The sequence below is a fragment of the Brienomyrus brachyistius genome, chromosome 4 (assembly GCF_023856365.1).
Source record: "Brienomyrus brachyistius isolate T26 chromosome 4, BBRACH_0.4, whole genome shotgun sequence".
NCBI lineage: Eukaryota > Metazoa > Chordata > Actinopteri > Osteoglossiformes > Mormyridae > Brienomyrus > Brienomyrus brachyistius.
Window position 1 is genome coordinate 17,539,295 of NC_064536.1, and position 27,920 is coordinate 17,567,214.

Sequence of the window (27,920 nt, forward strand, 5' to 3'; positions counted from 1 at the left end):
CCTGAATTTTCTTCTTGATATATTGAGCTGTTTTCTTACTGTTATATGAGCTGGTTCTTGTCTGGCCCAGTAGCCTTTTAAACAGACTCTTACTGGAGTCTGTTGAGAGGCCCAGGAGGAAGCGGAGGTAGAGGTCCAAGTGTCCATTCTTGCTCTTTAATGCTTCATCCACTGCAGTCTTCAGCAGGTCAGCTGATGAGTTTGACAGAAACACATATAAAGCAGCGAGATACTCCTGGATGCTCAGATGCACAAAGCAGTACACCTTCTCCTGGTACAACCCATACTCCTCTTTAAAGACTTCTGTACACACTCCAGAGTAAACTGAAGCCTCTGTGACATCAATGCCATTGTTTGTCAGATCTTGCTTGTAAAATATGAGATTGCCTTTCTCAAGGTTATGAAAAGCCAGTTTACCAAGTTTTAAAAGGAATTTCTTCCCAGATTTAGTGCATTCCTTAAGCGTGATTTTATGTTTTTCCATATACTTGTCATTTTTTAAGCTTGCCTGAAAGATCAGGAAGTGTGTGTACATTTCAGTCAGAGTCCTTGGAATTTCTCCACTGTCAGACTCACTAAAAATATTCTCAAGAATAGTGGCTGAAATCCAGCAGAACACAGGTATGTGGCACATGATGAAGAGGCTCCTTGATGATTTCACATGTGTGATAATCCTGCTAGCCAGGCTCTGATCACTAAATCTCTTCCTGAAATACTCCTCCTTCTGGGCATCACTGAATCCTCGTATCTCTGTCACCTGGTAGACACACTCAGGAGGTATCTGATTGGCTGCTGCTGGCCGAGATGTTATCCAGAGGAGAGCGGATGGAAGCAGATTCCCCTTGATGAGGTTAGTCAACAGCACATCCAGTGATGTTTTCTTTGTTACATCAAAGCAGCTCTCATTGCTCTGAAAATCTAGAGGAAGGCGACACTCATCCAGACCATCAAAGATCAACAAAACTTTGTACCTACACAGCTCAGTGGATTCAATTGATTTCAGTTCTGGGACAAAGTGGTGAAGCAGATCAGTCAGACTGTATTCATCCTTAATCAAATTCAGGTCCCGGAAAGGAAGAGCAAATATGAAGTGAATGTCCTGGTTTGCTTTTCCTTCTGCCCAGTCAAGAATAACTTTCTGCACAGAGACTGTTTTCCCGATACCTGCGACCCCTTTTGTGAGTACAGTTCTGATAGGTGTCACACGCCCATGTAAGGGTTTAAATATATCATTGCACTTGACTGTAGTATCTTCTGTTCCCCTTTTCTTGGATGCTGTTTCAATCTGTCTCACTTCATGTTCATCATTGACTCCTCCAGCTCCCCCTTCAGTTATGTAGAGTTCTGTGTAAATCTCTTTGAGAAGTGTTGGCTGTCCTTCCTTAGCTTTCCCTTCAAATACACACTCAAATTTCTGCTTCAGGTTACATTTGATTGTGCGCTGACACTGCGACAGAAGATGCCCTGAAATTAAATGAGAGCCTTTCAAAAAAACATTTTTTACTCATTTAAGTCAAATTAAATCAACTTAATTAAATGATAAACTCAAATATAATGCACTTTTTTTCATAAACTGTTTCTCTGTGGCAAATCAAACACACACTGAATGAGGTACAGCTCTTACTCTTCTCCAGCATGTCAGCGAGATCATTTTGCTCCAGGGTCCTCAGGATGTACAGTGTGATCTTCAGAGCTCCCTCTCTACCACAGGTCTTCTGCATCTGACCATCACTGTCCAGGTCATTGTCCTCCTCCAGCTGAGGCTCAGAGCATTCTGGGTCATTCTGATCCAGGTACCTTTTGAATTTCATCAGCTCATCCTTCAGAAACATTTGAGCTTTTTCCTCCAGTAACTGAAATGAACAGTTACAGTTTAATTATTATCACTCCTGGCATGATATCATTTCAAAATTTCACTTGTAAATTAGTCGTAAATAATATTCCTTTGACAGGATGAACTACTTATTGTACATCTGTGGATGATGTATGTCAATTTCGATAAAATTTTAGAAAATATACTTCAGTAATAAATGCACCTTGAAGATGGATGATAAGTCTCCTTTATGTGGATGTGAATTACATCTTTTCACTCGGTCACTGTGAATAAAACACAAATATCCATCCATTAATCCATCCATCCTCCAGCCACTTATCCCAGTTTGGGGGTGGGATGGGGAGGTCTATTTTAGACAGCAGAAGGCCTAGGATACGGGTTCACCCTGGGGGGGGGGAGGAGTCTAGTCCATCACAGGGCACAGACACACAGAGGTTGTCATATGTCAAGGGGAATTTAGAAAGTAGCCTAAATACGTGTTTTTGGACAGCAGGAGGAAACCCATGTGATAGAGGGAGAGCGTGCAGCTGCAGACAGGGGGGATTACACCAAAGATCGGCTCTTAGCCCTGTCTTGTTTGTAATGGTGATGGACAGGCTGAGGAATGCGATCAGACAGGAGACCCCACGGACTATGATTGTCATGCCCGGCTCGGCCGATCCTCGTGTGTGCCACGCCCCCTGATTATTAACGTGTGCTTCCCCAATCATGCCCAGCTGTGCCCTGTTGTTTTGCCCTGTCTTTTCTATATCAGTCCATGTCTTGCCCTGTCTGATGTCCGTTATTGATGTTAGTCGCGTTGTGATGTCCTGTGTACCCGGTCTCCCCAATAAATCCCCAGGTTTCCCCGCCTTTTGCCTGCCTCCTTCCTGCCAGTCCTTACCCGTAGCTCATGACAGAATTACGGACCGGAAAGAATAAACCCTGCAGCAGACCGAGGACCGGCATCTCGGTCTGCTGCAAGAGTTGTTTTACTGGCTAAATCAGCCCGAAGTCCAGGAGGACCCGGTAGCGCTGGATTTGGCCAGCAAGAGCGGCGATCTCTTGATAGAGATGTCCCCACCTGAGGGTATGCACTGACTAGGAGAGGTGTGCACAAACTGATCCAGCGGATAACAGAACGGAGGTTCGAGCTGGTCGCACCGCGCGTTGCGGAGGCTGTCCCCCAGCCGTCCGTCCCGTCGGACATGGCGCAGACGCCCGCCACCACCGTGAACCGAAGGAAGAGGAGGAGAAAGCCGGTGATCGCCCCGACGACCTTCTTGGGGGCATGCGCACTCGTCCCCACTTTTCTCCCTGCCGGTGATCTCCCCGATCAATCTGGAAGTCATCACCGCCGTTTCCTTGGAACGCGCCTAGCCGCCGCTGAGCTACCGCCGACCTTTAAGCGGTATCACTTCCGGGTGGCGCGGCTGGCTATCAAAGGGACCAGCGCTATAAGGGACGCTATTCTGCGTATTCCCAGGACTTTTAAAGGGGCAGCGCCTGTCAGTACGGCGCCTGTTCCTCCTTTCCTGCCAACGCCTGTCCCGCCTGTCCCGCCTGCGCATGACCTGCCTGTCTTCAGGTTCGCCCGAGGCGCTGCATCCATCTCTGCCTCCGCTTGCAGCTACGCCCGAGGCCCCTCTGCCTCCGCCGCCTGCAGCCCCTGCTGCTACGTCCGAGATCCCTCAGCCTCTGCCCGTGTCTGTGATTGCAACCCCTGTGGCTCCAGTCCCTGAGGAGGTCCTGGACAATCCAACTATTGCTCCTCCCTCCTTGGAGCAAGAAGAGCTCGAATGGGACCCCTCGGGGACCTCCCTAGTAACTCCGCTTCCCTCGCCCAAATGATGTCGTCCCCAACCTAACCCTCACATGTCTGAGTCCCGGAAGGGGAGAGGTCACAGGCGCAGGGTTAGGGTTCGGGGGACGCCTACTGGTCCTAGGGCTCCGGGTCGGCGGTCACCTGCAGGTCCCCCTCTGACGCATCGTTGCGCCGCCTCCGACGCCTCGTCGGTCATCTGCGGGTCCCCCTCCCTCCTAGCCTTCACTGGTGTTCCCTTCAGCTCCATCACCTCCCCTGGTGCCCCCTCTGACTCCCTCCTCATCCCCTTTGCCTGTCCCTCGCCCTGCCTCCTCAGCCCCTCCGAGGTCCCCTCATGCTCCAGCCTCCTGGTCGCCTGCGGCCCCTCTGGCTGCTGCCTGTCGCCCACTATGGCTTCCTAGGGCTCCCCTTTCTCCCCCGGCCTTTCCCGTCTCTCTGTTCCTCCTGTTTCCTCCTTGTCCCTCTGTTCCTCCAGTCTCTGCTCCTCATCCCCCTGTGTTCCCTCTGTTAACTCCTGGCCCTTTCATTCTGCCTGTTCCCTCCGTGTCTCCTTTCTTGATCTGTCTGTCGGTGTTTCCTGTCCTTTGTCAGGTCCTGTCCTACTTCCTGTGCCGGTTCTGTTCCCTGTGCCCCGGTACTGATCTTGTTCCTGTCTGTGCTTCCCCAATCATGCCCAGCTGTGCCTTGTTGTTTTGCCCTGTTTTTTCTATATCAGTCCACGTCTTGCCCTGTCTGACGTCCGTCATTGATGTTAGTAGCGTTGAGATGTCTCGTGTACCCGGTCTCCCCAATAAATCCCCAGTTTTCCCCGCCTTTTACCTGCCTGCTTCATCCTTCCCTGTCTCCTGCCTGCCAGTCTGCCCATTCTTACCCACAACTCATGACTATGATGTTCACAAATAACATTGTGATCTGTAGTGAGAGGAGGGAGCAGATTGAGACGAGCCTGGAGAGGTGGAGGGATGCAATCATGAGAAGGGGAATGAGAGTCAATAGGAGCAAGATGAAGCGCATGTGCGTAAATGAGAGGGAGGGTGGAGGAATGGAGCGGTGACCAGAAATAGGAGCAGTGAAGGTGGATGAGATTAGTTCCTTGGGGTGAACTGTCCAAAGTAATGGAGAGTGCAATAAAAAAGTGAAGAGGATACAGGCAGGGAGGAGTGGGTGGGGAAGAGTGATAGGAGTGATGTGTGACAGAAGTGTAACTGCAGGGGGGTGTCTTGTGTTTGTTTCCATGTATATTTACCTTTGATCTGTAGGAAAAGGTTTCTCTCTGAAGTTGATTATGGGGTCCTTTGACCAGTCACTCTTCATGGAAACACAGCTGGGTACAGGTGAGCCTGCTCTCTCCATCAGGACACTGTGGACAGCGAGAGGAAAAAACCTCATTATATAAATATAATCCATATAATGTGGACAGGGTCACATTAAAGGTGGATGAGATTAGATACTTGGGGTCAACTGTCCAAAGTAATGGAGAGTGCAATAAAAAAGTGAAGAGGATACAGGCAGGGAGGAGTGGGTGGGGAAGAGTGATAGGAGTGATGTGTGACAGAAGCGTGTCTGCAGGGGGGTGTCTTGTGTTTGTTTCCATGTATATTTACCTTTGATCTGTAGGAAAACGTCCCTCTCTGAAGTAGATTTTGGGGTCCATTGACCTGTCACTCTTCATGGAAACACAGCTGGGTACAGGTGAGCCTGCTCTCTCCATCAGGACACTGTGGACAGTCAGAAGAACAATCCTCATTATTTAAACATAATTCATATAATTCACATTAAATCTTCAGTTGTTTAACCTTCTGCTCTGCCTTCGTGTACTTTTATATGTCATATAACTCACGATGCAAACAGGCTTGCTTACAGCGAGCTTTAATATGAAATAGTCTGACCTAAAAATAAGATTCCAATATGAAAGGTTTAGTATTATTGTCACAATCTTAGTTCCTGTTGTTGCTTTTTATTCCTGTTTATAGATTTATTTGTTTATATATTTGTTTACTTCATTACTTGTGAGCATTTCTGATAGGATGGATGATCTATTTCTTGTATCTAGTGTAAAAGGACTGGCTGACTGTGGAAGAAAAAGGAGGAGAAGAAGATGTCGAGGTCTTTTTATTAATCTACACGTATTAACATGTTCCACACTGAAGCAGCAGATAAAATCTTCTGGTTCGCTGGACAGTCCAGGGGGAACTGTCACGGGACGTGGTGCGCGAGCGCGGCGGAGAGCGGCGATTGTGCGGAAGGAGGAAGCAGGCAGGCAGGATACGGGACGAACGGGGTTTAATCGGGAATACGGGGATCTCACGCACACAAACATCAATGAACATCAATGACGGACACAGGACTCGGGTAAGACACGGACTGAAATACTCAGGACTGATTGAAAATAATCAGACACAGCTGGGTACAATCCGGGAAACACACGTGGGTAGGCAGGGGGCGTTGCACACAGGAGGAGCCGACGAGCAGGGCATGACAGGAACAAGTGGCAGAACGTATATGGCAGAGGGACGGGAGGGAGTTTGAAAGGTTTGTGCCCAGGGGCCCATAATTTCTTAATCTGCCAATGTACTGGTTAAAGTTAGTAGCACCACAGCTAAAGAAACAACTACTATCAACCTATGACATGTTTATAATTCAGCAGTAAATCTGGCCTGTTGGTCGACCTTTCATGTTCCACACAATAATAAATGATGTAACATCATTCCAATAATCTGCACAGACAAGCTCAGCAAGTCTCTCAGACAGCCGACACCCTGGGTTTGATGGAAAGAACATTCACCATGACATCAAAACTGACAGTAAGGAAGAGCTACAGGAGTTTCATACAACCGAGAGTCAGAGATTCAGCTACAAGTACATGGGGGATGGGGGGGTGTCCTGCCATTTAGCCTGAATGACTGAATTTAAAGTGCCTCCCTTCTGAGGTCCTGACTGCTCCTTTCCAATCACCCAATTAAAAATCACCCAGCTATTGAATTTTGTTGATTGAATGAAGTGAAGTTAACATTTGATACTTTAACATCAAAGCCATTATTTCACTTCAGATCATTGTGAGTGTAGTTTTCATGCTGCTTCTATTAATTTATATAAATCCTCTCTTAGACATTTGATCACATAGCTCAGGCTAATGTAACCTGCATGGCCACATTACTGCTTTGCACTGGCTGGTCTAGAAAGGTCACACTGTAGATTGTCAGCGGCCGGTTAGTTATTATTCTTCATTATAGTTACATCTACATCACAATGACCAAGCAGTAGCAGCACTATGGTTTGTAATACTTTGTTTATGTCGGTCTCGGCTGCCCCCCCCCCCCCCCCCCCCCCACACACACACACACACACAAACACACACAGATGGGCATGCTAGTACTCAACACTTTACAGTTAATTTACACATGGGGTCTCCATTCTGTCACTCTGACACGTTTCATATGTAGTATTACACTCACTAAAGTAATCGAGGGCTGAATTACAGGGATTTTATGACATAGGTGATTATCTTGTATAAGAATAATTATGAGAACTCCGTGATGAGTTGGTGCCTCATCCTGTGTTATTCCCTGCCTTGTTCCTGTAGCTTCCAGAGAGCATATTGTTAGTGTGAGTCTCGCTGGCGCACCTGTGACCAGAACAGCGAGTCTTTGTGGTGTATTAAGAGCCACGGTATCCAGGGTAATGTAAGCATACCACCATGAAGGATGGACCACATCCAACAGGTGTAACTATAGACGCAAGTGGAAGCTGTCTGATAGGGACGTCCAGGCACTAACCCAGATTGTATCCATAAAACATGAAACCACAGCTACCCAGCTCACTGCAGAATTAAATGTGAACCTCAACTCTCCTGTTTCCAGCAAAACTGTTCATCGGGAGCTCCACATAATCAATATTCCTGGTCAGGCTGTTGTAGCCAAACCTTTGGTCACTCGTGCCAATGCCAAACATCGATTTCAATGGCGCCAGCAAATCTTGGGCTGTGGACAATGAGAAGTTGGAAGGTTTGTGCCCAGGGGCCTGTGATTTCTTAATCCGCCAGTGTGCTGGTTAAATTACCAATACTGCTGACTGATATTTAAGCTTTATCAGTATTCAAAGTTAGCAGCACTAGAGCTAAAGAAACAAGTACTGAAATAATGGAGATGATTGGATTGGATGATCAGTAATTTTCCATAGTGGAGGAAGACGTACCAACCCATGACATGTTATATTTTATATATATATATATATATATATATATATATATATATATATATATATATATATATATATATATATATATATATTCAGTAGTTAATATGGCCTGTAGGTCGACCTTTCATGTTCCACACAATAATAAATGATGTCATTCCAATAATCTGCACAGACAAGCTCAGCAAGTACCTCAGACAGCCGACACCCTGGGTTTGCTGTAATGAACATTCACCATGACACCAAAACTGACAACAAGGAAGAGCTACAAGAGTTTCATACAACCGAGAGTCAGAGATTCAGCTACAAGTAGGTAGCCAACAGGTACATGGGGGATGGGGGGTGTCCTGCCATTTAGCCTGAATGACTGAATTTAAAGTGCCTCCCTTCTGAGGTCCTGACTGCTCCTTTCCAATGACCCAATTAAAAATCACCCACCCACTGAATTTTGGTGATTGCAGGAAGTAAAGTTAACATTTGATACTTTAACATCAAAGCCATTATTTCACTTCAGATCATTGTGAGTGTATTTTTAATGCTGCTTCTATTAATTTATGTACAAGTATAAAAATAAAGGTGTGAGACCTGGAATTTCTACTGTATTTTCTGTCTTGATCTTTTACTCTCACACATAAGCCCACACATTATCAAAACCTGCCTTACAATAAATTTTACTTTTAGATTAGACAAAGACCTCTGCTAAACGAATCTATGTTGTTTTAACTGTCTTGCTGAGAGAAAAAAACACAAAATAATATTTTGGGCTTTGGGGTTGAGGTTCGCTGTTTTTATTGGCCTATCTGAATCGTACTTTTTTGTCCAAAATACACAGTGATCTGCGTGAGCTACAAGTTAGAATTTATTTATATAATTATCCTACATAGCTGATAGGTACATTCTATAGTCAGGCACGTAGCTATAATACAGGCTTGAACACCCGTACCTGCCGAGGAATTCGTTTGAGAAATTTGCCGATCAGACACCAGTTTTATCATCTCATGAGACAATCAAGCAACCTCACCGCTGAAAATAAGCCCAAAATAATCCAACTGTCAAAGTAAGATGGCGAAATCAAGCCCAAAACACACGACCACACGGATCACAGTCAGCCCTGTTTGCCATATTATGTGTTCATATAACGTACATACAACAGTAACTCCAGTAACCGCAATACTGCAGACCTGCTTCTAAAGTCTTAATTCATCATTGTGTTTTGTTAGTGTGACAGTAAATGACTCCTTATGGCCATGAACATAATATGGCTCTTTGTAGCACATTTTGCAAATTATTGGAAACTGAACTCATTAATATCCCAACACAAAGAAAATATCTGAGAGAGATCCAAAATCTGCCGAAAGGGGCTGAGTGCAGTGCTTTTCAAACCAGTCATGGGGACAGACTCTCAGCCCTCTCAGCTCCCGATCACACCTGTAATAATCTAGCTTTCCCATAGTACCTGTAACATTAAATCACCGGCGCCGCCACTGTATATAATCCATCCATTTTTCCAAAAAAAAATGGGGTCCGGAGCCTATCCCGGAAGCAATGGGCACGAGGCAGGGAACAACCCAGGATGGGGGGCCAGCCCATCGCAGGGCACACTCACACACCAGTCACTCACACATGCACACCTATGGGCAATTTAGCGACTCCAATTAGCCTCAGCATGTTTTTGGACTGTGGGGGGAAACCGGAGTACCCGGAGGAAACCCCACGACGACATGGGGAGAACATGCAAACTCCACACACATGTGACCCAGGTGGAGACTCGAACCCGGGTCCCAGAGGTGTGAGGCAACAGTGCTAACCACTGCACCACCATGCCGCCCCTTATAAGTGTGTCATACATGCTTATTTTATTATTAATTGTATCTTTTAAATATAAGCTTACCTTGCAATACAAAATGTCTTTATTTTATTCCAGAATCTTATCCGTGTTTCTTGACAAAACGGAGACTCCAGTTTTAAAATACTTTCACTTTTATTTACTGACAGCAGGAAATAATCACCTTCATACCAAACGTGGGAGCGGTTTAACCAGAAATAGACACGGACTCGTGACACGGCGTAGGATTTTTGGGGATATTATCCGTGTCACAAGTAACAATAAGAGAAAGGGGACAAACTCCCGCCGCCACCTAATTCTGTCATATAGGCACATTATGCGTTATATTTGTACATATAAATCGCGATACTGCAGTGACACTTAAATCATTAACATACTTAAATCATAAAATGCATTATCTTAATCACGATTTATTATTCACCGTCGCCGTCTTAGAGCTGCTTTACACAGATCCCTCTTTCTATTTCCAAGACTTTTTTGTTTGTGCAGGATTACGGGCGGTTTTAAATTATTACATTTTCTATTGCGAATCAGTGCTGAATGATTTTAATACATTACACGCTGAAACTCGCGGGAAGCGTAAAGTGGCTTAATATCCTAAAGCAACATCCACTGAAAACTAAATATCTCTCACGCTTAGCTGGTCTCAAGTACATTCTGTTACCAAATGCATGGGACAGTAATCCAGGGCTGCCTCACCCTCTCCTGTTATACGGAGGACCAGTGACATCAATGTGTATCACTGAAGGGGCAGTAAAGTGATCCGCTCCATTGAGAGAAGACGATCTGAGGTGACAAAGCTGATCAGAGATCAGGAGAAGGCTGTAGTGAGTCAGGCTGAAGGAGACATGGAGAGACTGAAGCAGGGGATTGATGAACTGAAGAGGAGACACTCTGAGCTGGAGCAGCTTTCACACACAGAGGGTCACATCCATTTCCTCCAGGTAACAGAACAGCTACCTTGGCCGAATAGAAAACCAGAGCATTCAAATGGATGCATGTTCTCATTTGTATTTCAGCTAGTCTGTCACTGGTCAGATGTTAATGGTCCTGTTAATTAGATGCCATACACATTTGTTTTGATGAAGCGGTTTAATCAGACTGTGTGTCTGTAGAGGTACCAGGGTCTTCCTGTCACCCCTGAAGCTGGATTTGGACCCAGAATCTCCGTCAGTCCACGCTGCTCTTTTGAGAACATGAGGAAGGTGGTTTCTGAGCTGAAGGATCAACTGGAGAATGTTTGCGAAAAGAAAATGGCAGCGATCCATCATACAGGTTGATAAATAAAAACATTTTTCAGTCTGTTCTTGTTATTATACACCATGCAGAGAGAGTGTGCAGTACAGTCAGCCTCATGTTGGTGTGACCAAGTCAGTTTCTGTTTCCAATAAGACTAAATCTTTATGAAAACCTGTGAGCTCTAAATTCTACAGGCTGCAAAACCCAGATCACATGATTCATGTTTTTTCTACATTACAGAATCCAAAAAAATCTGCATTATGTGTTACTTACCATGATTTGCAGTTTGTTAAAAATGCATTTTATTGTCCTGCATAATGATAATACAAAGTGAGTGAACCATCACCTTCTGATCTTCTCCTCCATCAGATTCCTGTCGGCTCACTCTGGACCCCAACACAGCAAACGAAGAACTTCATCTGTCTGAGGGGAACAGAGTGGTGACATGGAAAAGAGAGACACAGTCATATCCTGATCACCAGCAGAGGTTTGACTCACGCCTCTATGTGCTGTGTACAGAGGGTCTGACTGGGTGCTGCTACTGGGAGGTGGAGTGGTACTGGGACCGGTATAACTGTGACATATAAAGGGATCAGCAGGGGGGTGACGACAGCTGGCTTGGATACAATGACAAGTCCTGGTGTTTGTACTGCTACCCCTGCAGTTACTCATTTTATGTGAAAAGTGGAAATAATGGACATATAAAAAAAAATACAATTAAAAACACAGCTGTACAGATTTCTTATAAATGATGCCTTTTGGCCATTAACAGGTCAAAATAAAAACAAGCTCTGCGAGACCCCAAGCTGACTCTCCCTCTGTGTTTGTTGTTTTAAATAATAATAATGGGTTTAGTTAGCATATTGTTCACAATTATTCCTTCTGTCAGCTGATTAATGCTTCTTAGATACTAAAAGCAGGATAAATTAATCAGCTGTCTTGCTTTTGTCATGAAAGATATCTGTAAGAATAATTAACAATAATTGCATTAATGGGGATCATGCTGGAGTTGTTACATCATTAATGTATTTCACTGAGTGAGAATTTGAAAAACAAATGAATTAATAAAATATGGCAGCATGTGGTGTTTTCTTACTCTGACTAACATTCTCCATATTGCAGTTATATCAGTAAATATAATCCAGTGCCCTGTGCTTCCTGGAATAGGCTCCCTGAACTGTATAAAGTGGTTATCAAACATGGATGGGGGTTTATACTCAACATGTGATAAGTGTATCTCCCTCTGGATCAGTCGACTGTGGACCTTGGACCAAGATATCACAAGACGGTAAACATTTTAAAAATGAAAATGACACTGTAATGATTAGAGAGGATGAAAGTGCAGAGATGGGTATAATGAAACCGACACAAACCAGAACAGGATCCAGGAGACAAAACGCAGGTATAAAAGGCCATTAACAGGAAGGCAGTCAGTGAGGCAAAACAAAGAGCATTTTATTCAGTATTTTGGGCAGTTTATTGATATAGAATGGGTTAGAAATTAAGTATTTTTTTTCTTACCTCAATATTGGCAAATTGTGTTAATTGTGTTTAAGAATTAATGCCCCCGACATTTTAGCCCGTTGCGCTGCTTCTGCCCTCTCGCCTGCTCTGTGTCAAAGGTGCTGCTCAGATAGGCATGGGCGATATGACGATATGAGATCGTGAACATGATCTATAGTATGGGTTGACGATCTGCCAAAGCAGAGATCGTAGAATCATCTATATAGATTACATTCTATCTGTCTATTGCGGCTCTATGCTCTTCCTAATTTTTCTCCTCAGCCAATGCGCACTATTTGCTAGTCCACTTAATGGTTACCTTAAAGAAACAGCGCTCAACCAACCAAAGTGAACTATGTTAATGACGTACAGTTCTCACTCCACCACTCTCTTTGATTCTGAGTGTAGCGAGAAGCGATGGCTGAAAGTGAGTGAACAAATGTCTTTCTATCGTTCAAGTTCGTTTCTGGGGGCGGCATGGTGGTGCAGTGCTTGGCACTGTTGCCTCACACCTCTGGGACCCGGGTTCGAGTCTCCGCCTGGGTCACATGTGTGTGGAGTTTGCATGTTCTCCCCATGTCGTTGTGGGGTTTCCTCCAGTTACTCCAGTTTCCCCCCTACAGTCCAAAGACACGCTGAGGCTAATTGGAGTTACTAAATTGCCCATAGGTGTGCGTGAGTGAGTGAATGGTGTGTGAGTGTGCCCTGCGATGGGCTGGCCCCCCATCCTGGGTTGTTCCCTGCCTCGTTGCTTCCGGGATAGGCTCCGGACCCCCTGCGACCCAGTAGGATAAGCGGTTTGGACAATGGATGGATGGATGGTCAAGATAACAGTTGCTTGAGCACATATGCTTGCCAAAATTATGCATCGCTGCATACAAGTTTTATAGTCTTTTAACCAATCTGGAGGCTTGTGCTCCCAGACAGGGTGCATTTTGTTTTCGGCGCCTCCTGGAGGGCGTTTCCGCTCACGGGCTCAGTGCCATCCGGAACTGAGTCTGTTGAGCTGAGCTCTGGAGACGGGTCAGGTACCACTGAGATGTGAGAGGAGTGTCACAGTTTTCAAGTAATTGGCACCACTAAGCGAGACCCTTGAAACAGTAAACTGTCCTTAACTCTGTTGTGCATTTTATAATAGGGTTTGGCGGGGGGGATTCTCCACTTTCACTGAGGCAGGCCATCATTGTCCAATCGAAGTGCGCAGTGCAGATAGTTCAGGGCATGAAGAGGAAGCACATTCAAATTCATCAAGTGAAACCACAGCCTGTGCGGCTGAAAGTAGTGAAATCAGTTCAGGTTCAAAGTCCTGTTAAGTGTAGCAGTAGCAGGCAGTGGAAGTCAGGAGAGGCAGTCAGCCATATCGCTCTGGGACCCAGGATGACAGACAGCATCATAATTAAAGCACAGCAGTCAGGAGGACCATCTTACAAAGCGCATTCCTGCTGTCGGCTCCTTTCGTGGTGCATAATGTAGTCAGAGCCTGATGGTCTGTATGCAGCATAAACCCCACAGGTAAGAGCAGGCGCAGGGGAGGGGGGCTGTGCGGCTTGTGCCTGCACTGCAGTCCTGATGCCTGCCCTTCTGAGCAGCCCGCTCATGCCCAGCAGGGTGTAGATTCTGTAGAGAGGCGGCTGGTGAAGCCTCTGCAGCCGACTTCCACTAGAGGGCAGTGTGCTCACCACCCCTGTCTCCGGCAAACCTCCAGAAGCCCCTGGTAATTGGTCAGCTTCCTCTCAAAAGCCTCCTCGATACGATCTTCCCAGGACACAGTCAGTTCTATCAGGCCAAGCTGTTTTGAAGCTTCTGACAGAATGACAATGTCTGGTCACAATGATGTTGCTGTGATATGTGCTGGAACCTTAAGTTGCTTGCTTAGATCTACCATTATCTGCCCGTCCTGTGCAGTAGAAGGTAGACCTGCAGTGGCTCTAGATTGTGGTTTCAGCTCTCCTGCCTTGACAAATGTTATCTGCTTCCTGGGGGACAGTGGGGCGGCTTATTTTTATGGCTGAGGAGACACCCTCAGCAGCTGCCTTCAGCACCAGGTCATGGCGCCACCAGTAGAGAACCTCCCCTAGGACCTTCAGACAGCTGCTCAGGATGTGTTTCAGTGTCCCTCTCCCATAGCAGAGTGGGCAGGAAGGTGTATCAGCCTTACCCACAGCTGGAGGTTTGCAGGGTTCGGTAAGATGTCATATACAGATTCAAGATTCAAGAGGTTTATTTGTCACATACACCGTTGTACACATATGACATCCTGCTAGGACTAGGGCGGCAGGGAGGTTATTTAAGAATATAGGTGGGGAGAGACAGAAAGCCCCAATAAATATTAAAAGTTGGCACTGCAAAAGACCTACCCCTTGCAGTCTGTATTTAAATGCTAGGAGTATTAGAAATTGGGGTGGCATGGTGGTGCACTGGTTAGCACTGTTGCCTCACACTTCTGGGACCCTGGTTCGAGTCTCCACCTTGGTCAAGGATAAGCAGTTTGGAAAATGGATGGATGGAGTATTATAAACAAAATTCATGATTTAGAGGCTTTAATTTCATCAGACTCTTACAACATTATAGGAATAACTGAAATATGGGTTAGTGACAATGACGGAGAAGAATATAATATGGATGGTTATACGTTGTTCCATAGAGACCGGATAGGCATGAAGGGAGGTGGTGTTGCAGTTTATGTAAAAGAAAACTTGCAGGTAAGGGAGCTCACTGATAAAAATAAAAGTACAGAAGCTGTATGGGTAAAACTGGATGCTAAAAACTCAAATGGCCTAAATGGCCGTTTGTTATAGACACCTAATGTAGCTGCAGAGGAAAGCAGAATGTTATATGACGATATCAGGATTATGAGTAACAAAAATGATGTTGTGGTTATGGGTGATTTTAATTTACCTGGGATACAGTGGGACACAGTGTCTGGCTCTTCTGTGAAGGAACTGGAGATGGTGGAATTAGTACAGGATTGTTTATTTACTCAGTTTGTTAATACCCCTACCAGGGGAGAAGCCCTTCTTGGTCTTGTTTTCTCTAATAACCACGATAGGATTGGAAAATTAGAGGTTTTAGAACCATTGGATGGTATTGATCATAGCATGGTTAAATTCGAAGTTAATTTTAGTGTCCGAAGAGCAAAGTTTAAAACAAAAGTATACAATGTTAGGAGGGCTAACTTTAATTACATGGGACTGAAACTAGAAACTGGATGGAGTTAAATAGCAAAACGGTTGGAGAGGCATGGGAATTTTTTAAAAGCACATTGTTGCAAGTACAAGAGGACTTCATACCTGTTTCCAGCAAAACTGCAACCAAAGTGGTTTACTACGTAGAGAAATAGTAAAGTCAGGTGGAAAAGGGCTCTATTCCACAAAAAATAAGTAATCCACTTTGTTTATATATATATATATATATATATATATATATATATATATATATATATATAACATTTTAAAAAATATATACGGCCTTCAATTGTTGCGGTGAGTGATGATACTGTTGCGGAGTATGAGTGATATTACATTTTTTCGTCCTCTGTGGAGGCACCATGAGGCCTAGCTAAACTTTCACTGACTATTATTTACCTCATTAAGGTCTAAATATAAACAATCAAAAAAAAATTTTATTGTATTTTTTAAAATGTTAAAAACTTCACATATCAGTAATGAGAAACAAAAAGTCGTGTAGGCACTCTGATGAGCAAACTTTAAATTTTTTTCTGGAGAGATAAAAAATGAGCATCTTACCTGATACCTATCTTGAGTGTCACAGCCAGTAGTGTCCCTCCTTCAAAATTCCTTGATTGTGTAAGTTCCTTGTGAACTTAAACAATGACTGAAATTTTTTGCGGTGGATGAGAAAATTCATCTTGGACAAATTTCTTTTCCCTAATATTTTCACTTCTTATCGATGAAATGCCAAATACCACGTTTATTTACTGTAACTGTTAGTACTTTTACTTGCACTGAAGCTTTTTCCTTTTTTATTTATTTTAAACATTAAAATTTCTATTTCAAAGAACCCAAACTCAGTAATGGACACGTTGCGGTTATGAGAATTTTACTCTTAAATGTGAAAAAACAACAGGAAATATATTTATGATGTTCACTTTAAAACATATGCAAGATAGCCCATGATAAGATGTTTATAACAGTATCCTTCTCATTTTGATAGCATGTACTTTTTCATCAAAATGCTTCATGCCACCTCCTAAATCTGATTTCGCGAGAATCACCCGACTAAGAGGAACATGATCCAGGTATATAAGATTCAAACAGGTCGGGATGCTGTTCAGTATTAGCTTAAATGCTAGAAATCGTGGACGTAAGTGGAAATTAGCGTGAAAACATTTTAAAGCCAGCCGCTGCCAGAGGAGCTGGGGGCTGTCGCCCCACCCTGCAACCTGCTGCCAGGATGGCAATCTCTAATGAGACAGGAATGTGTGAATATGTGTCTGTGAGGGGACAGAAATGTCCGTGTGTATTTATGTCTTCCTCAGTGAAAATATGTGTGTGTCACAGTAACAGGACAGAACTGAGGTAATTGTGGGCTTTTGAAAAAATACACGTCTGTGCTTGTGTTACATAAAGGATAAAAAGTTCTGTTTTCATGTGTCACTGTTTGTACCAAACAAGCTGCCATCAGAGGCAGCAGCACAGAATGTGGAGCTCGTCACCAGAGGAAGGAGAGGGACGTCAGAGTAAGAATCCACCTTTCCTCTGTGTTCAGGGGTATATCTGTATTACTGCAATGCCACTGTGAGTGTATTGTGGGTCATATTGTGGCTAATAATCTTATTCCTAAATTCTGTGGATTAAAAAGAAGAAACTCAAACTAAAATATAAAGTAAATCCTAAAAAAGAGAAGTTAAACTTTTTGGTCATCATTGCATCATAGATGATCAGGCATGCAGTGAAATCAGAATGCTGTCCACATTGGTCTTAAGAAAAAACAGAAAAGCTGCAGTCAGAATAACAAATCAACTTATTAATTGTCCATTCTCGTTGTTCCTAAATATACTCATCTTTCAAGTTCACCAAATGTTATGACTTATTTTAGAATATATTTTATCAGGTTAATGTTTTGTTGTACGTTAAATAACGGCTGTACACGTTAACCATATCTGACGTGTTGTGATGGAGACGTAACTGAGGGACCGCAGCGTCTCACGTGCTGCGCCCGACGGGAAACCCATGGTTACCTCAGGGCGGCAGTAGGGGGCGGACGTGAGATTCTGTTTACTCAAGTTAAATCGTATTTTGATTCCTAAAAAACTGTAAGGCTTTATATTGAATTACTTGTGTAATTATTTATTTAGGTAGCAAGCACTTAGTTTGGCTCTTAATGATAATTTTCCTGTGTTTTAACGGATGTGAGAGACGCCATTTGCTAATTTGCTTGCGATGGTCAGGTATAGCATTTCACCGGTTTAGTTAGGAAAGTATGTGATACTAATGTGATTTATTGCGTTTCTTTGTTTTTAACTCTACGGATATTTTTTGCTTTCAGTTTTGTCTCCTGTCTCCTTTTACATGGTTATTATATGTGCTGATTTAATCTAATCTTGTTAGTTCATTTACACTAAATTGCATTTATTTAATTGTATATGATTTATGTTACACAGTTATGCTTTGAGCAGCGCAGAACCAGGACAGTAATTGCATAGAATCAGAAGCCTTTATTGTCAATGTACATGTAGCAAATAGAATATATGGACAGAAATATAAAAAATCTACAAATAGAGGGGAGGAGAAAAGCGCCCCCCCCCCCCCCCCCCAATCACCAGGATTACATTTTATTACAAATAGTTATTTTATATGTTTGTTCAGCTTGCTGAACCCAGTCATTTATTTTTGTCTGACATACGCATACATCACATTTCAAAGTAAAAAGGATTATACTGGTTAAAAAGCAGGGATTTGACCATTTTGCCACGGAGAAGCAGCGACATGTGACACTCTGATAAGGTAAAAATGATTCCTCCAGCACACAGTGAGCTATCCCAGCATGCACAGCGACACGGAGGAGTTTGGATTATAAACCCAAAACCCTGGATAGAGGGGTTCAGTGAATGAGGAGGTGAAGCTGTACAGGAGGGTCAGTCCATCAGAGGAGACTCTGTAGAAGGACAGAGTACCAGCCGCCCGGTCCAGATACACTCCTACTCTGCGGGAGTCTGAGGGCTCTATGGGTATGACAGTCTGTTTATTATTGTGCCAGACAGAGTAACTGTCAGAAGAGCAGAACAGCATCCATGACTTGTCATTGGCTCCAAGCCGACAGTCATCACTCCCTCCTTTCCTCCCAATTCCTTTATAAGTCACTCCTATCCAGGCTACATCTCCACTCCACTCAGCCTCCCAGTAACAACGACCAGTCAGACTCTCTCTGCACAGAACTTGGGGCCAGTAGTCAAATCTCTCTTGATGAACAGGATATGGCTGCTCTGCCCCCTGTGTCACCTTCCTGTTCCCCTCTGACAGAGACAGGCGTCTGTTTGCTGTGTTGGGGTCCAGCGTCAGCTGGCAGGAGTCTGTAGGCAAGAGGAAGAGCGATTAATCCCATGACGAAGCCCAGCATCTCCATCATTATCACTGTCACACCTCACACACTCACTAACACAGAACTCGCTCCAATACACACATTTTATTCCCAATATACTCATGTAGCCGCCCGAGTCTGCGGCGCTCCGGCTGCCCCCTGCGCTGTGAGACACGCCGCGGTGACAGACTCGCTCGGGGCCGAACTGCACTTTAGCTTGCGCTCTATTATTCTGTACGATGCATAAAATATAAAAACGAAGCAGGAATTCAAGTATGTGAAATACCTCAGGAAATGTCGGGCGTCAGCGCGACGCCGGTGGGAAGACGCGCCAAAATGCTGCATGTGCTAAACTAACAGGCTTAATTACAGGTAAATAAAATTATACACAGCATTCATCAAACATGCGAGACGTGAAAATGTACCCCAAAGAGTACGACTAAACGTTGATTTGTCTTGACTGCAAAATAAGACCTTCCTTCAAACCCCTTCGGACACATACCCCCCTCCAGCAGCGTTCAGCGTCGACTAGTGATGTGTCGGTAGCGAACAAGCCGCTCAAAACATATCCGGACCGAGACATTATTATAGAAAAACGCCTGCGTGCCTCAGCGCTCCATGCTGCTCTGACTGTGACCGGTTTGTGTTAATGGCGTGCGAGCCGCGCGACCGATCACGCGACGAGTCAGACAAGGTTCATACCATCAGGTTAAACGGAGGGATGGGCGGGGGTGCGCGTGCTGATGGTGTACAGGTACAGCAGGAGGGAGGAGAGAAAGAAGGAGTGTAGTGCGCGAATAGTAGGCAAGATAAGTGACAGTCGGAAACGAAGCGGCATTTGGATGATTTTAATAGCTATGATAACTCAAAGGCAGAATGCACAATTTGTAAGATGAAGCTGTTATTTCCAGCAGGGTCCACAAGCAACCTTCACAGACACTTAATAACTGCGCATCCAACAGTTCAGATGGAAGGAAAAAGACAGGCGGGGCCCCGTGCCTGCTACTGCTAGAAGCCGGATCAGCCCGTCTAAGCTGAGACACTTAGCCTTTCTGCCCCAAAGGAAATGTTAAAATTGTCACGCCCTGCACGTCCAAGCCTCGTTTGTGCCACGCACCCACGTGTGCTTCCCTGATCTTGCCCAGCTGTGTCCGATTATTTTCGCCCAGTCCTGTCCATTTCAGTCCATGTCTTGCCTTGGTTTTCGTCCGTCATTGATGTTAGTTGGCGTCATTTTTTGTTTCCTGGCTGTTTCCCTAGTTCCTTGAATAAATCCCTAGTTATCCCCGTATTTCGCCTCCTTGCCTGCTTCCTGCCCGCTTACCTGCCCATGCGCTCACTAGATTTACAGAGTTTTTATTTTCTGCTGAGAGTCTCAAGGTGTTTGTCACCCCTGCTGAGATTTTCGCAGGTCTTCAGCTCCGTTCTCCTCCTGCTTTTGTTGTGCAAACACACCCATTACCTGTGAGGCCTGGCACATTTGCATTTTTTTACTCAGAGTAGCTCAAATCCAAGGCAGGCCAAACCTCTGTGTGTGACATGCAAAGTCTGCCATAGCTATACAAAATATCCCACACACTGACTGACCTGCAAATATGAAAGACGCACATTCACAAAATATATGGAAACACAAGTCTGTTTTATTTATATAAAAAAATATAATAGAATGAAAATAGAATGAAAAGTTGCTAATAGAATGAAATGAATGAAATGAAAACATGCTATCACTTCAGTCTCAAATGCATGTTTGTACATAAATGTCATAAGCTGAGTGAAGTCATGGTCCATGGTTTCTGAGATGCTCGTACACATACAGAAGAAAATGTCATTTCATTTTCATTGGCCATCACTGAATTATAACACCAAAAGTGAATTTTGTTTTTGTGTGATCTCTCCAGCTTTGCATGTTTGGCTGTTCATGTAAAAATAACAGTAATTGCAAAAAAAATGTAAAAAAAAAAAATGTATCCATCCCTCAGTTCCAGGTTCATCTCTTCCTTCTAGCCAAGGAACTCCATTGCCGATTTATGCAACAAAAGGCAATGGAGACAGAGAGGAAGGCTGCTGCTGTTCCAGGACTTGTATGGACAACTCAGTGCCAGGTACAAGAGAACTGCAACAGAAATCGTAGCATGTTTACCAGTGCAAAGTGTTACAAACTCACTTGCAATGCAGGGATGATGGTCACTGGGTCTGCAAACGCTGCAAAGTTTGAAACACTCAATTTTTTAAATAAATAAAACAGACTTTTGTTTCCATATATTTTGTGAATGTGTGTCTTTCATATTTGCAGGTCAGTCAGTGTGTGGGATATTTTGTATAGACATGGCAGACTTTTGTGAAGGTTTCCAAGTCACACACAGAAGTTTGGCCTACCTTGTATTTGAGCTACTCTGAGTAAAAAAATGCAAATGCGCCAGGCCTCACAGGTAATGGGTGTGTTTGCACAACAAAAACAGGAGGACAATAGCCTACGAAAATCTCAGCAGGGATGCTAGTAGGTGTTAGGTCCAGGGAATTTATGAAAATTCCCGTAGACTTGGCAAATCTAGTGTTAACCAGCGACTCTGACAAAAATATTACACTGTTATAAAGGTGATAGTTGTTATAGTGGATATAGATACTGAAACTATTGGATGCTGATGTTTTGCACGTTGTAATTTTTCAATTTATATTTTTCATTGTTTGTTATTTATGTTATTTGATTGTTATTCATACATCAAATACAAAAACAGATTTTCCACTTAAAAAATGTTCAATACATGTCTTTGATGCTTTTACATTTAGTCTTTTTATACCAAACAATATAAAATTATGGTATTGAGGAAATAACGTTTAGTACACATATCAATCATGGGTCAAAACAGAGCTGAATCTGACTGAGGCAGAAGGAATAAAATGAAGAGTCATTTGGGAGCCGGAAGAGCCGACTCTACTTGGTGAGCTGAGCCAAATGATCCGACTCACTAAAAAGAGCCGGAATTCCCATCACTAGTGCAGACTGAAGAGTAGAGCTGAAGATCTTTGTTGGGACCTGACGGGTTTGGGCCTTGTCTGGTGTAACTTTTAAGGCCCGATTATAGCTCTAATGCGGAGACGTTCGGTGTCAAAGCCAGATGGGGGAGATTATGGGTATTGTCTTAAGACAATACTAACAAATCTAAAAAAATATTTCCCCAGACTATTTTTATATAAGAAAGTAGTCATCTTTAAACCCAAACCAGCCCCTTTTTTAAAACACACACACACACACACACCACAATAATTGTGTGAATAGTATCATAAAGTAGTAATAATGGTATTAAGAATAAAAACATGCAAACAAACTTACATTTCTGGATCCCTGGTCTGGTCCTGCACTCTCCACTGTGGTCCACACTATAGCAGAAGCAGAATGAAATAATACTGCTGCATCCATTTATTTAATTGTCATATTGTAGTTTCTCCACATACATGAGTCTATAGCAGGACAGACACACATTCTGTACTCACTTCAGTTTCTCCAGTTTACAGCTGGGATCCTCCAGTAGAGCAGAGAGCAGCTTCACTCCCAAGTCTCCTGGGTGATTGTAGCTCAGATCCAGCTCTCTCAGGTGTGAGGGGTTTGACCTCAGAGCTGAAGCCAGGGAAGAACAGCCTTCTTCTGTGACTCTACAGCCTGACAGCCTGCAGAGAGACAGATAATATCTCTCCAATAAATAACATCTCACCATTATGAGTATTATATTTAAGTAAATGTGATGACTTCAATAAAGATTTCAGTATTTACACATTACAGTGTGGAATACCTAGTAATACTGACCTCAGTATCTCCAGTGTACAGTGTGAATCCCCCAGTCCAGCAGAGAGCAGCTTCACCCCTGAATCCTGCAGATCATTGTCACTCAGGTCCAGCTCTCTCAGCTGAGAGGAGTTTGATCTGAGAGCTGAAGCCAAAACTTCACAACATGTCTCTGTGAGTCTACAGCTGTCCAGCCTGGAAAAGGAAACGTGTTAAGATATAAATACATGCATACATACACCACACACAGGCATATCAAATGAAATACCAAAATAAAAATTTTTATTTTTAAATACAATAAGTGATGCAACATATACTTCATGTTTCCTGGTATGAAGAATACAGTGAATACTTTTGATTCAAAGCACAAATATCACAAAAAGTTTAGTGGATCAGGACCGGATCATCCATCCATCCATCCATCCATCATCTCCAGCTTAATCCGAGGTCGGGTCGCGGGGGCAGCAGTCTCAGCAGGGAGACCCAGACCTCCCTCTCCCCGGCCACTTCATCCAGCTCCTCTGGGGGGATCCCAAGGCGTTCCCAGGCCAGCCGAGAGACATAGTCTCTCCAGCGTGTCCTGGGTCTTCCCCGGGGTCTCCCCCCAGTGGGACATGCCCGGAACACCTCACCAGGGAGGCGTCCCGGAGGCATCCTGATCAGATGCCCGAGCCACCTCATCTGGCTCCTCTCAATGCGGAAGAGCAGCGGCTCTACTCTGAGTCTATCCCGAATGGCCGAGCTCCTAACCCTGTCTCTAAGGGAGAGCCCAGCCACCCTGCGGAGGAAACCCATTTCGGCCGCTTGCACTCGCGATCTTGTTCTTTCGGTCACTACCCATAGCTCGTGACCATAGGTGAGGGTAGGAACGTAGATCGACTGGTAAATCGAGAGCTTCGCCTTTTGGCTCAGCTCTCTCTTCACCATGACAGACCGATGCAGTGCCCGCATGACTGCTGATGCCGCGCTGATCCGCCTGTCGATCTCCCGTTCCATCGTTCCTTCACTCGTGAATAAGACCCCGAGACACTTAAACTCCTCCACTTGGGAGAGGACCCCATCCCCAACCTGGAGAGAGCATTCTACCCTTTTCCGGTTGAGGACTATGGTCTCGGATTTGGAGGTGCTGATTCTCATCCCAGCCGCTTCACACTCGGCTGCGAACTGTCCCAGTGAGAGCCGAAGGTCACGGTCTGATGAAGCCAACAGAACCGCATAATCTGCAAAAAGCAGAGACCTAATCCTGAGGTCACCAAACCGGACACCCTCAACGCCCTGGCTGCACCTAGAAATTCTGTCCATTAAAGCTATGAACAGAATCGGTGACAAAGGGAAGCCCTGGCGGAGTCCAACCCTCACAGGAAACGAGTCCGACTTATTGCCGCCCATGCGGACCAGGCTCACCCCCAACAAAAATTATTTCAACAAATAATTTTTACTTGACACTCCCCAGCCATGACAAACCTGCTGTTTAATGACCTTACAGGGTGAGTTACCCTGAGACTCTGTAATATATGCATAAGTATTTTTATAAAGCTCTGAGCAGCGCTGGGGCTCAGTGATCAGCACTACATCCGACCCAGGGGTTCTAGGGTTTTGGGTTCAGTTCCTGCTTGGGATATGTGCAAGTGTACATGTTTATGTGGGATTTCAATGTCAAGAAGAGCTTACGTTTTTTTTATTATATATTTTGATATGACTTTATATGACTGAAATCCTTATTTTCTGTGTTGCTGTACCTGAGAACCTGTTAAATTTCCAAAACACTAATCAGACAATTATCAATCCTGTCAGATATGGATGAAATAGTGATGCTTTATTCCTCCCCCTGGTAAAACAGTGCTGTCGCCTCTCTGATCTTGCTCTCTCTGACACACACATACAGGTCAGAGTGCAGGGTTGGCCAGCATCCAGCCCCCTGAAGCTGGGTGGTAAGGGCCTTGTTCAAGGGCTCAAAACCAGCATCACTCTGTCAGGCAGGTATTTGAACCGGTCACCTTCTGACCACAGACCCACAGAGTCCAAACCCACTGAACCACACCAAGAATGTTAAAAAAAAAACATATCCTGTAGTATCCAGAATGAAAAATTTCTGGGTGTCCATATAAATACACTCTAATATTTCTGATAAGATATAAAAGCAGTATCATGAATAAGATCTGTACTTCTTTAGCAACAGACGTATGTAAGATCACTTACAGAGCTGTCCTAGATTTCTTGACCACAGGCAGCAGCCTCTGAAGACCTTCATCTGATCTGATGTATTTCTTCAGATCAAACACATCCAGCTCCTTATCTGACATCAGTAACACAAAGGCCAGAGCTGACCACTGTGCAGGTGAGAGGTCTGCTGCTGAAAGGCTTCCTGAACTCAGGGATCTTTGTACTTCCTCTATTAGAGAATTGTCACCCAGTTCATTCAGACAGTGGAACAGGTTGATGGTCCTTTCTGCAGATAAATTCTCCTGAATTTTCTCCTTGATATATTGAGCTGTTTTCTTACTGTTATAAAAGTAACTTTTCAATTACTATACTTCCAATTCTAGTGCACAGGAAGTCAGTCTTTACAGTAATCCTCATCCTTCTACCTCAGATGTAATTTAAATAGAGAAGACAGAACTTCTTTTTAATCAACAAAGAGAATGGAATTTACAAAAGTAAAAGAAAAATATGTATCCGTTAGAATGTTTTTCCTCATAGTTTTTGTATGCTCTTATGACTTTTGACTGAGAGTCTGAGTGTTATAATGACCTGTCACTCTTAATTGAAACACTGCTGGGTACAGGTCTGAGTCACTTAAACAGTGTTTGTTTAAATGCATATTTAACTTTGATCTGTTGGAATAGGTCCATTGCTGAAGCTGATTGGTTGGCTCATTGACTTGTCACTCTTTATGGAAACACAGCTGGGTACAGGTGAGCCTGCTCTCTCCATCAGGACACTGTGGACAGCGAGAGGAAAACCCCTCATTAAATAAATATAATCCATGCAATGAGGACAGCATCACATTAAGACTTGGCTGCTGTTGCATTTTCTCATCTACTGATTAATTTGTTTATACACCGCTCAAAAAATTAAAGGAACACCTTGAAAACACATCAGATCTCAATGGGGAAAAAATCATGCTGGATATCTATACTGATATGGACTGAGTAATGTGTTAGGAATGAAAGGATGCCACATCGTTTGATGGAAATTAAAATTATCAACCTACAGAGGGCTGAATTCAAAGACACCCCAAAAATTAACGTGAAAAAATTATGCGGCAGGCTACTCCATTTTGCCCTTTCTACTTTAATATTATTGCCTAACTATAGAGACATGCATGCCAGTGGATTGTAACAATCGTTTTACCATAATTCACAATGTTCTTCACAACACCACCCTGACAGTGTTCCTGTCTTATTCAGGTATTACTCCTACAGTATGATCACTAACTGGTATTTATCATTGATGAGACTTAAAAAATACTCAATGCCATGTTTCTTCTTTTCCTTTATGGATTATCTTTGGAAGGCCCCGCTGATTGACATACCTCCCCAAAAATACATATATATGCAAATACACACACCCTTATAACCATACATACATAATATTTCAATTTGAGAAGCTTGTCTATTAAGTGTATATTATTGAGGTGGGGGGGGCTACAGTTTTTTAATCAAAAGTGTACACACTAATGTTAAAATGCTAGGTTGTTGTGATGTAAAACCATTAGATCACGGTAAATCATTTCAAAACTATTTCCCACCTTTAATGTAAAGTGTAACCTATAAAATTCAACTGAAAAACAAACAAATCTGTTAGGGGGAAAAATATAAAAAAGTGTCCACACTATTAAATTAATGCTTTGTTGAAGCACCTTTTGGGTTAATTACAGCATTCAGTCTTTTGGGGTAGGAGTCTACCAGCCTGCCACATCTTGACTTATCAATATTTACCCATCCATCCTTGCAAAAGCTCTCTAAGTCTGTCAGACTGTGGGGGCATCTCTTGTGCAGAGCCCTCTTCAGGTCACCCCACAGATTTTCAGTTGTATTTAGGTCTGGGCTCTGGCTGGGTCAGTCCAAAACTTTAATTTTCTTCTGGTGAAGCCATTCTTTTGTTGATTTGGATGTATGCGTGGGGTCATTGGCATGCTGAAAAGTGAAATTCCTCTTCGTCTTCATCCTTCTAGCAGACACATAACTTTTGTGTCCCGTTATGCCTTTTGACTGAGAGCCTGAGTGTCTTAAACAGTTTTTGCTTAAATGCACATTTACCTTTGATCTGGTGAAATAGGTCCATTGCTGAAGCTGATTGGTTGGCTCATTGACCTGTCACTCTTCATGGAAACACAGCTGGGTGCAGGCGAGCCTGCTCTCTCCATCAGGACACTGTGGACAGTGAGAGGAAAGATCCTCATTATATATATATAATTCATACAATGAGGATAGCATCACATTGAATCTTCAGTTGTTTAACCATCTGCTCTGTCTTCATGTACTTGCAACTGCTGTGAAGCTCTTGGAGCAAACATACTTGTTCCCAGTTAGCTCTAATGTGAAATAAAGTGTCTAATCTAAAATTATGATTCCAATATGAAACGTTTAGTATCATTCTTACATCCTCCTTCACTAGACTTGGCTGCTGTTGCATTTTCTCATCTACTAATTAATTTGTTTATACACCGCTCAAAAAATTAAAGGAACACCTTGAAAACACATCAGATCTCGATGGGGAAAAAAATCATGCTGGATATCTATACTGATATGGACTGAGTAATGTGTTAGGAATGAAAGGATGCCACATATTTTGATGGAAATTAAAATTATCAACCTACAGAGGGCTGAATTCAAAGACACCCCAAAAATTAACGTGAAAAAATTATGCGGCAGGCTAGTCCATTTTGCCAAAATTTCATTACAGTAACTTAGACTCATACTCAGTAGTTTGTATGGCCCCCACATGCTTGCACAGTGTGCATGCCTGACGATGTCGGGGCATGGTCCTAATGAGACAACAGATGGCATCCTGGGGGATCTCCATCCAGATCTGGACCAGAGCATCACTGAGCTCCTGGACAGTCTGAAGTGTCGCCTGGCGGCGTTGGATGGACCGAGGTGTTCTATTGGATTTAGGTCAGGAGAGCGTGGGGGCCAGTCAATGGTATCAATTCCTTCATCCTCCAGGAACTGCC

At 43.7% G+C, this 27,920-nt stretch overlaps 1 protein-coding gene and 1 long non-coding RNA gene across 3 annotated transcripts in view; one reads left to right on the plus strand and one right to left on the minus strand.

Annotated features, from left to right (window-relative positions):
- Nucleotides 1-27,920, plus strand: part of LOC125740118 (uncharacterized) — a 353,638-nt gene that overhangs the window by 148 nt on the left and 325,570 nt on the right. The window lies entirely within an intron of this gene.
- The window catches only part of LOC125740114 (NACHT, LRR and PYD domains-containing protein 12-like), a 341,935-nt gene continuing 332,209 nt past the window's right edge, over nt 18,195-27,920 (minus strand). The window contains exon 17 of the mRNA XM_049010930.1: nt 18,195-18,952. Within this exon, the coding sequence (XP_048866887.1) occupies nt 18,417-18,952 (536 nt within the window). The 3' untranslated portion in view covers nt 18,195-18,416. The remainder of the gene's footprint in view (nt 18,953-27,920) is intronic.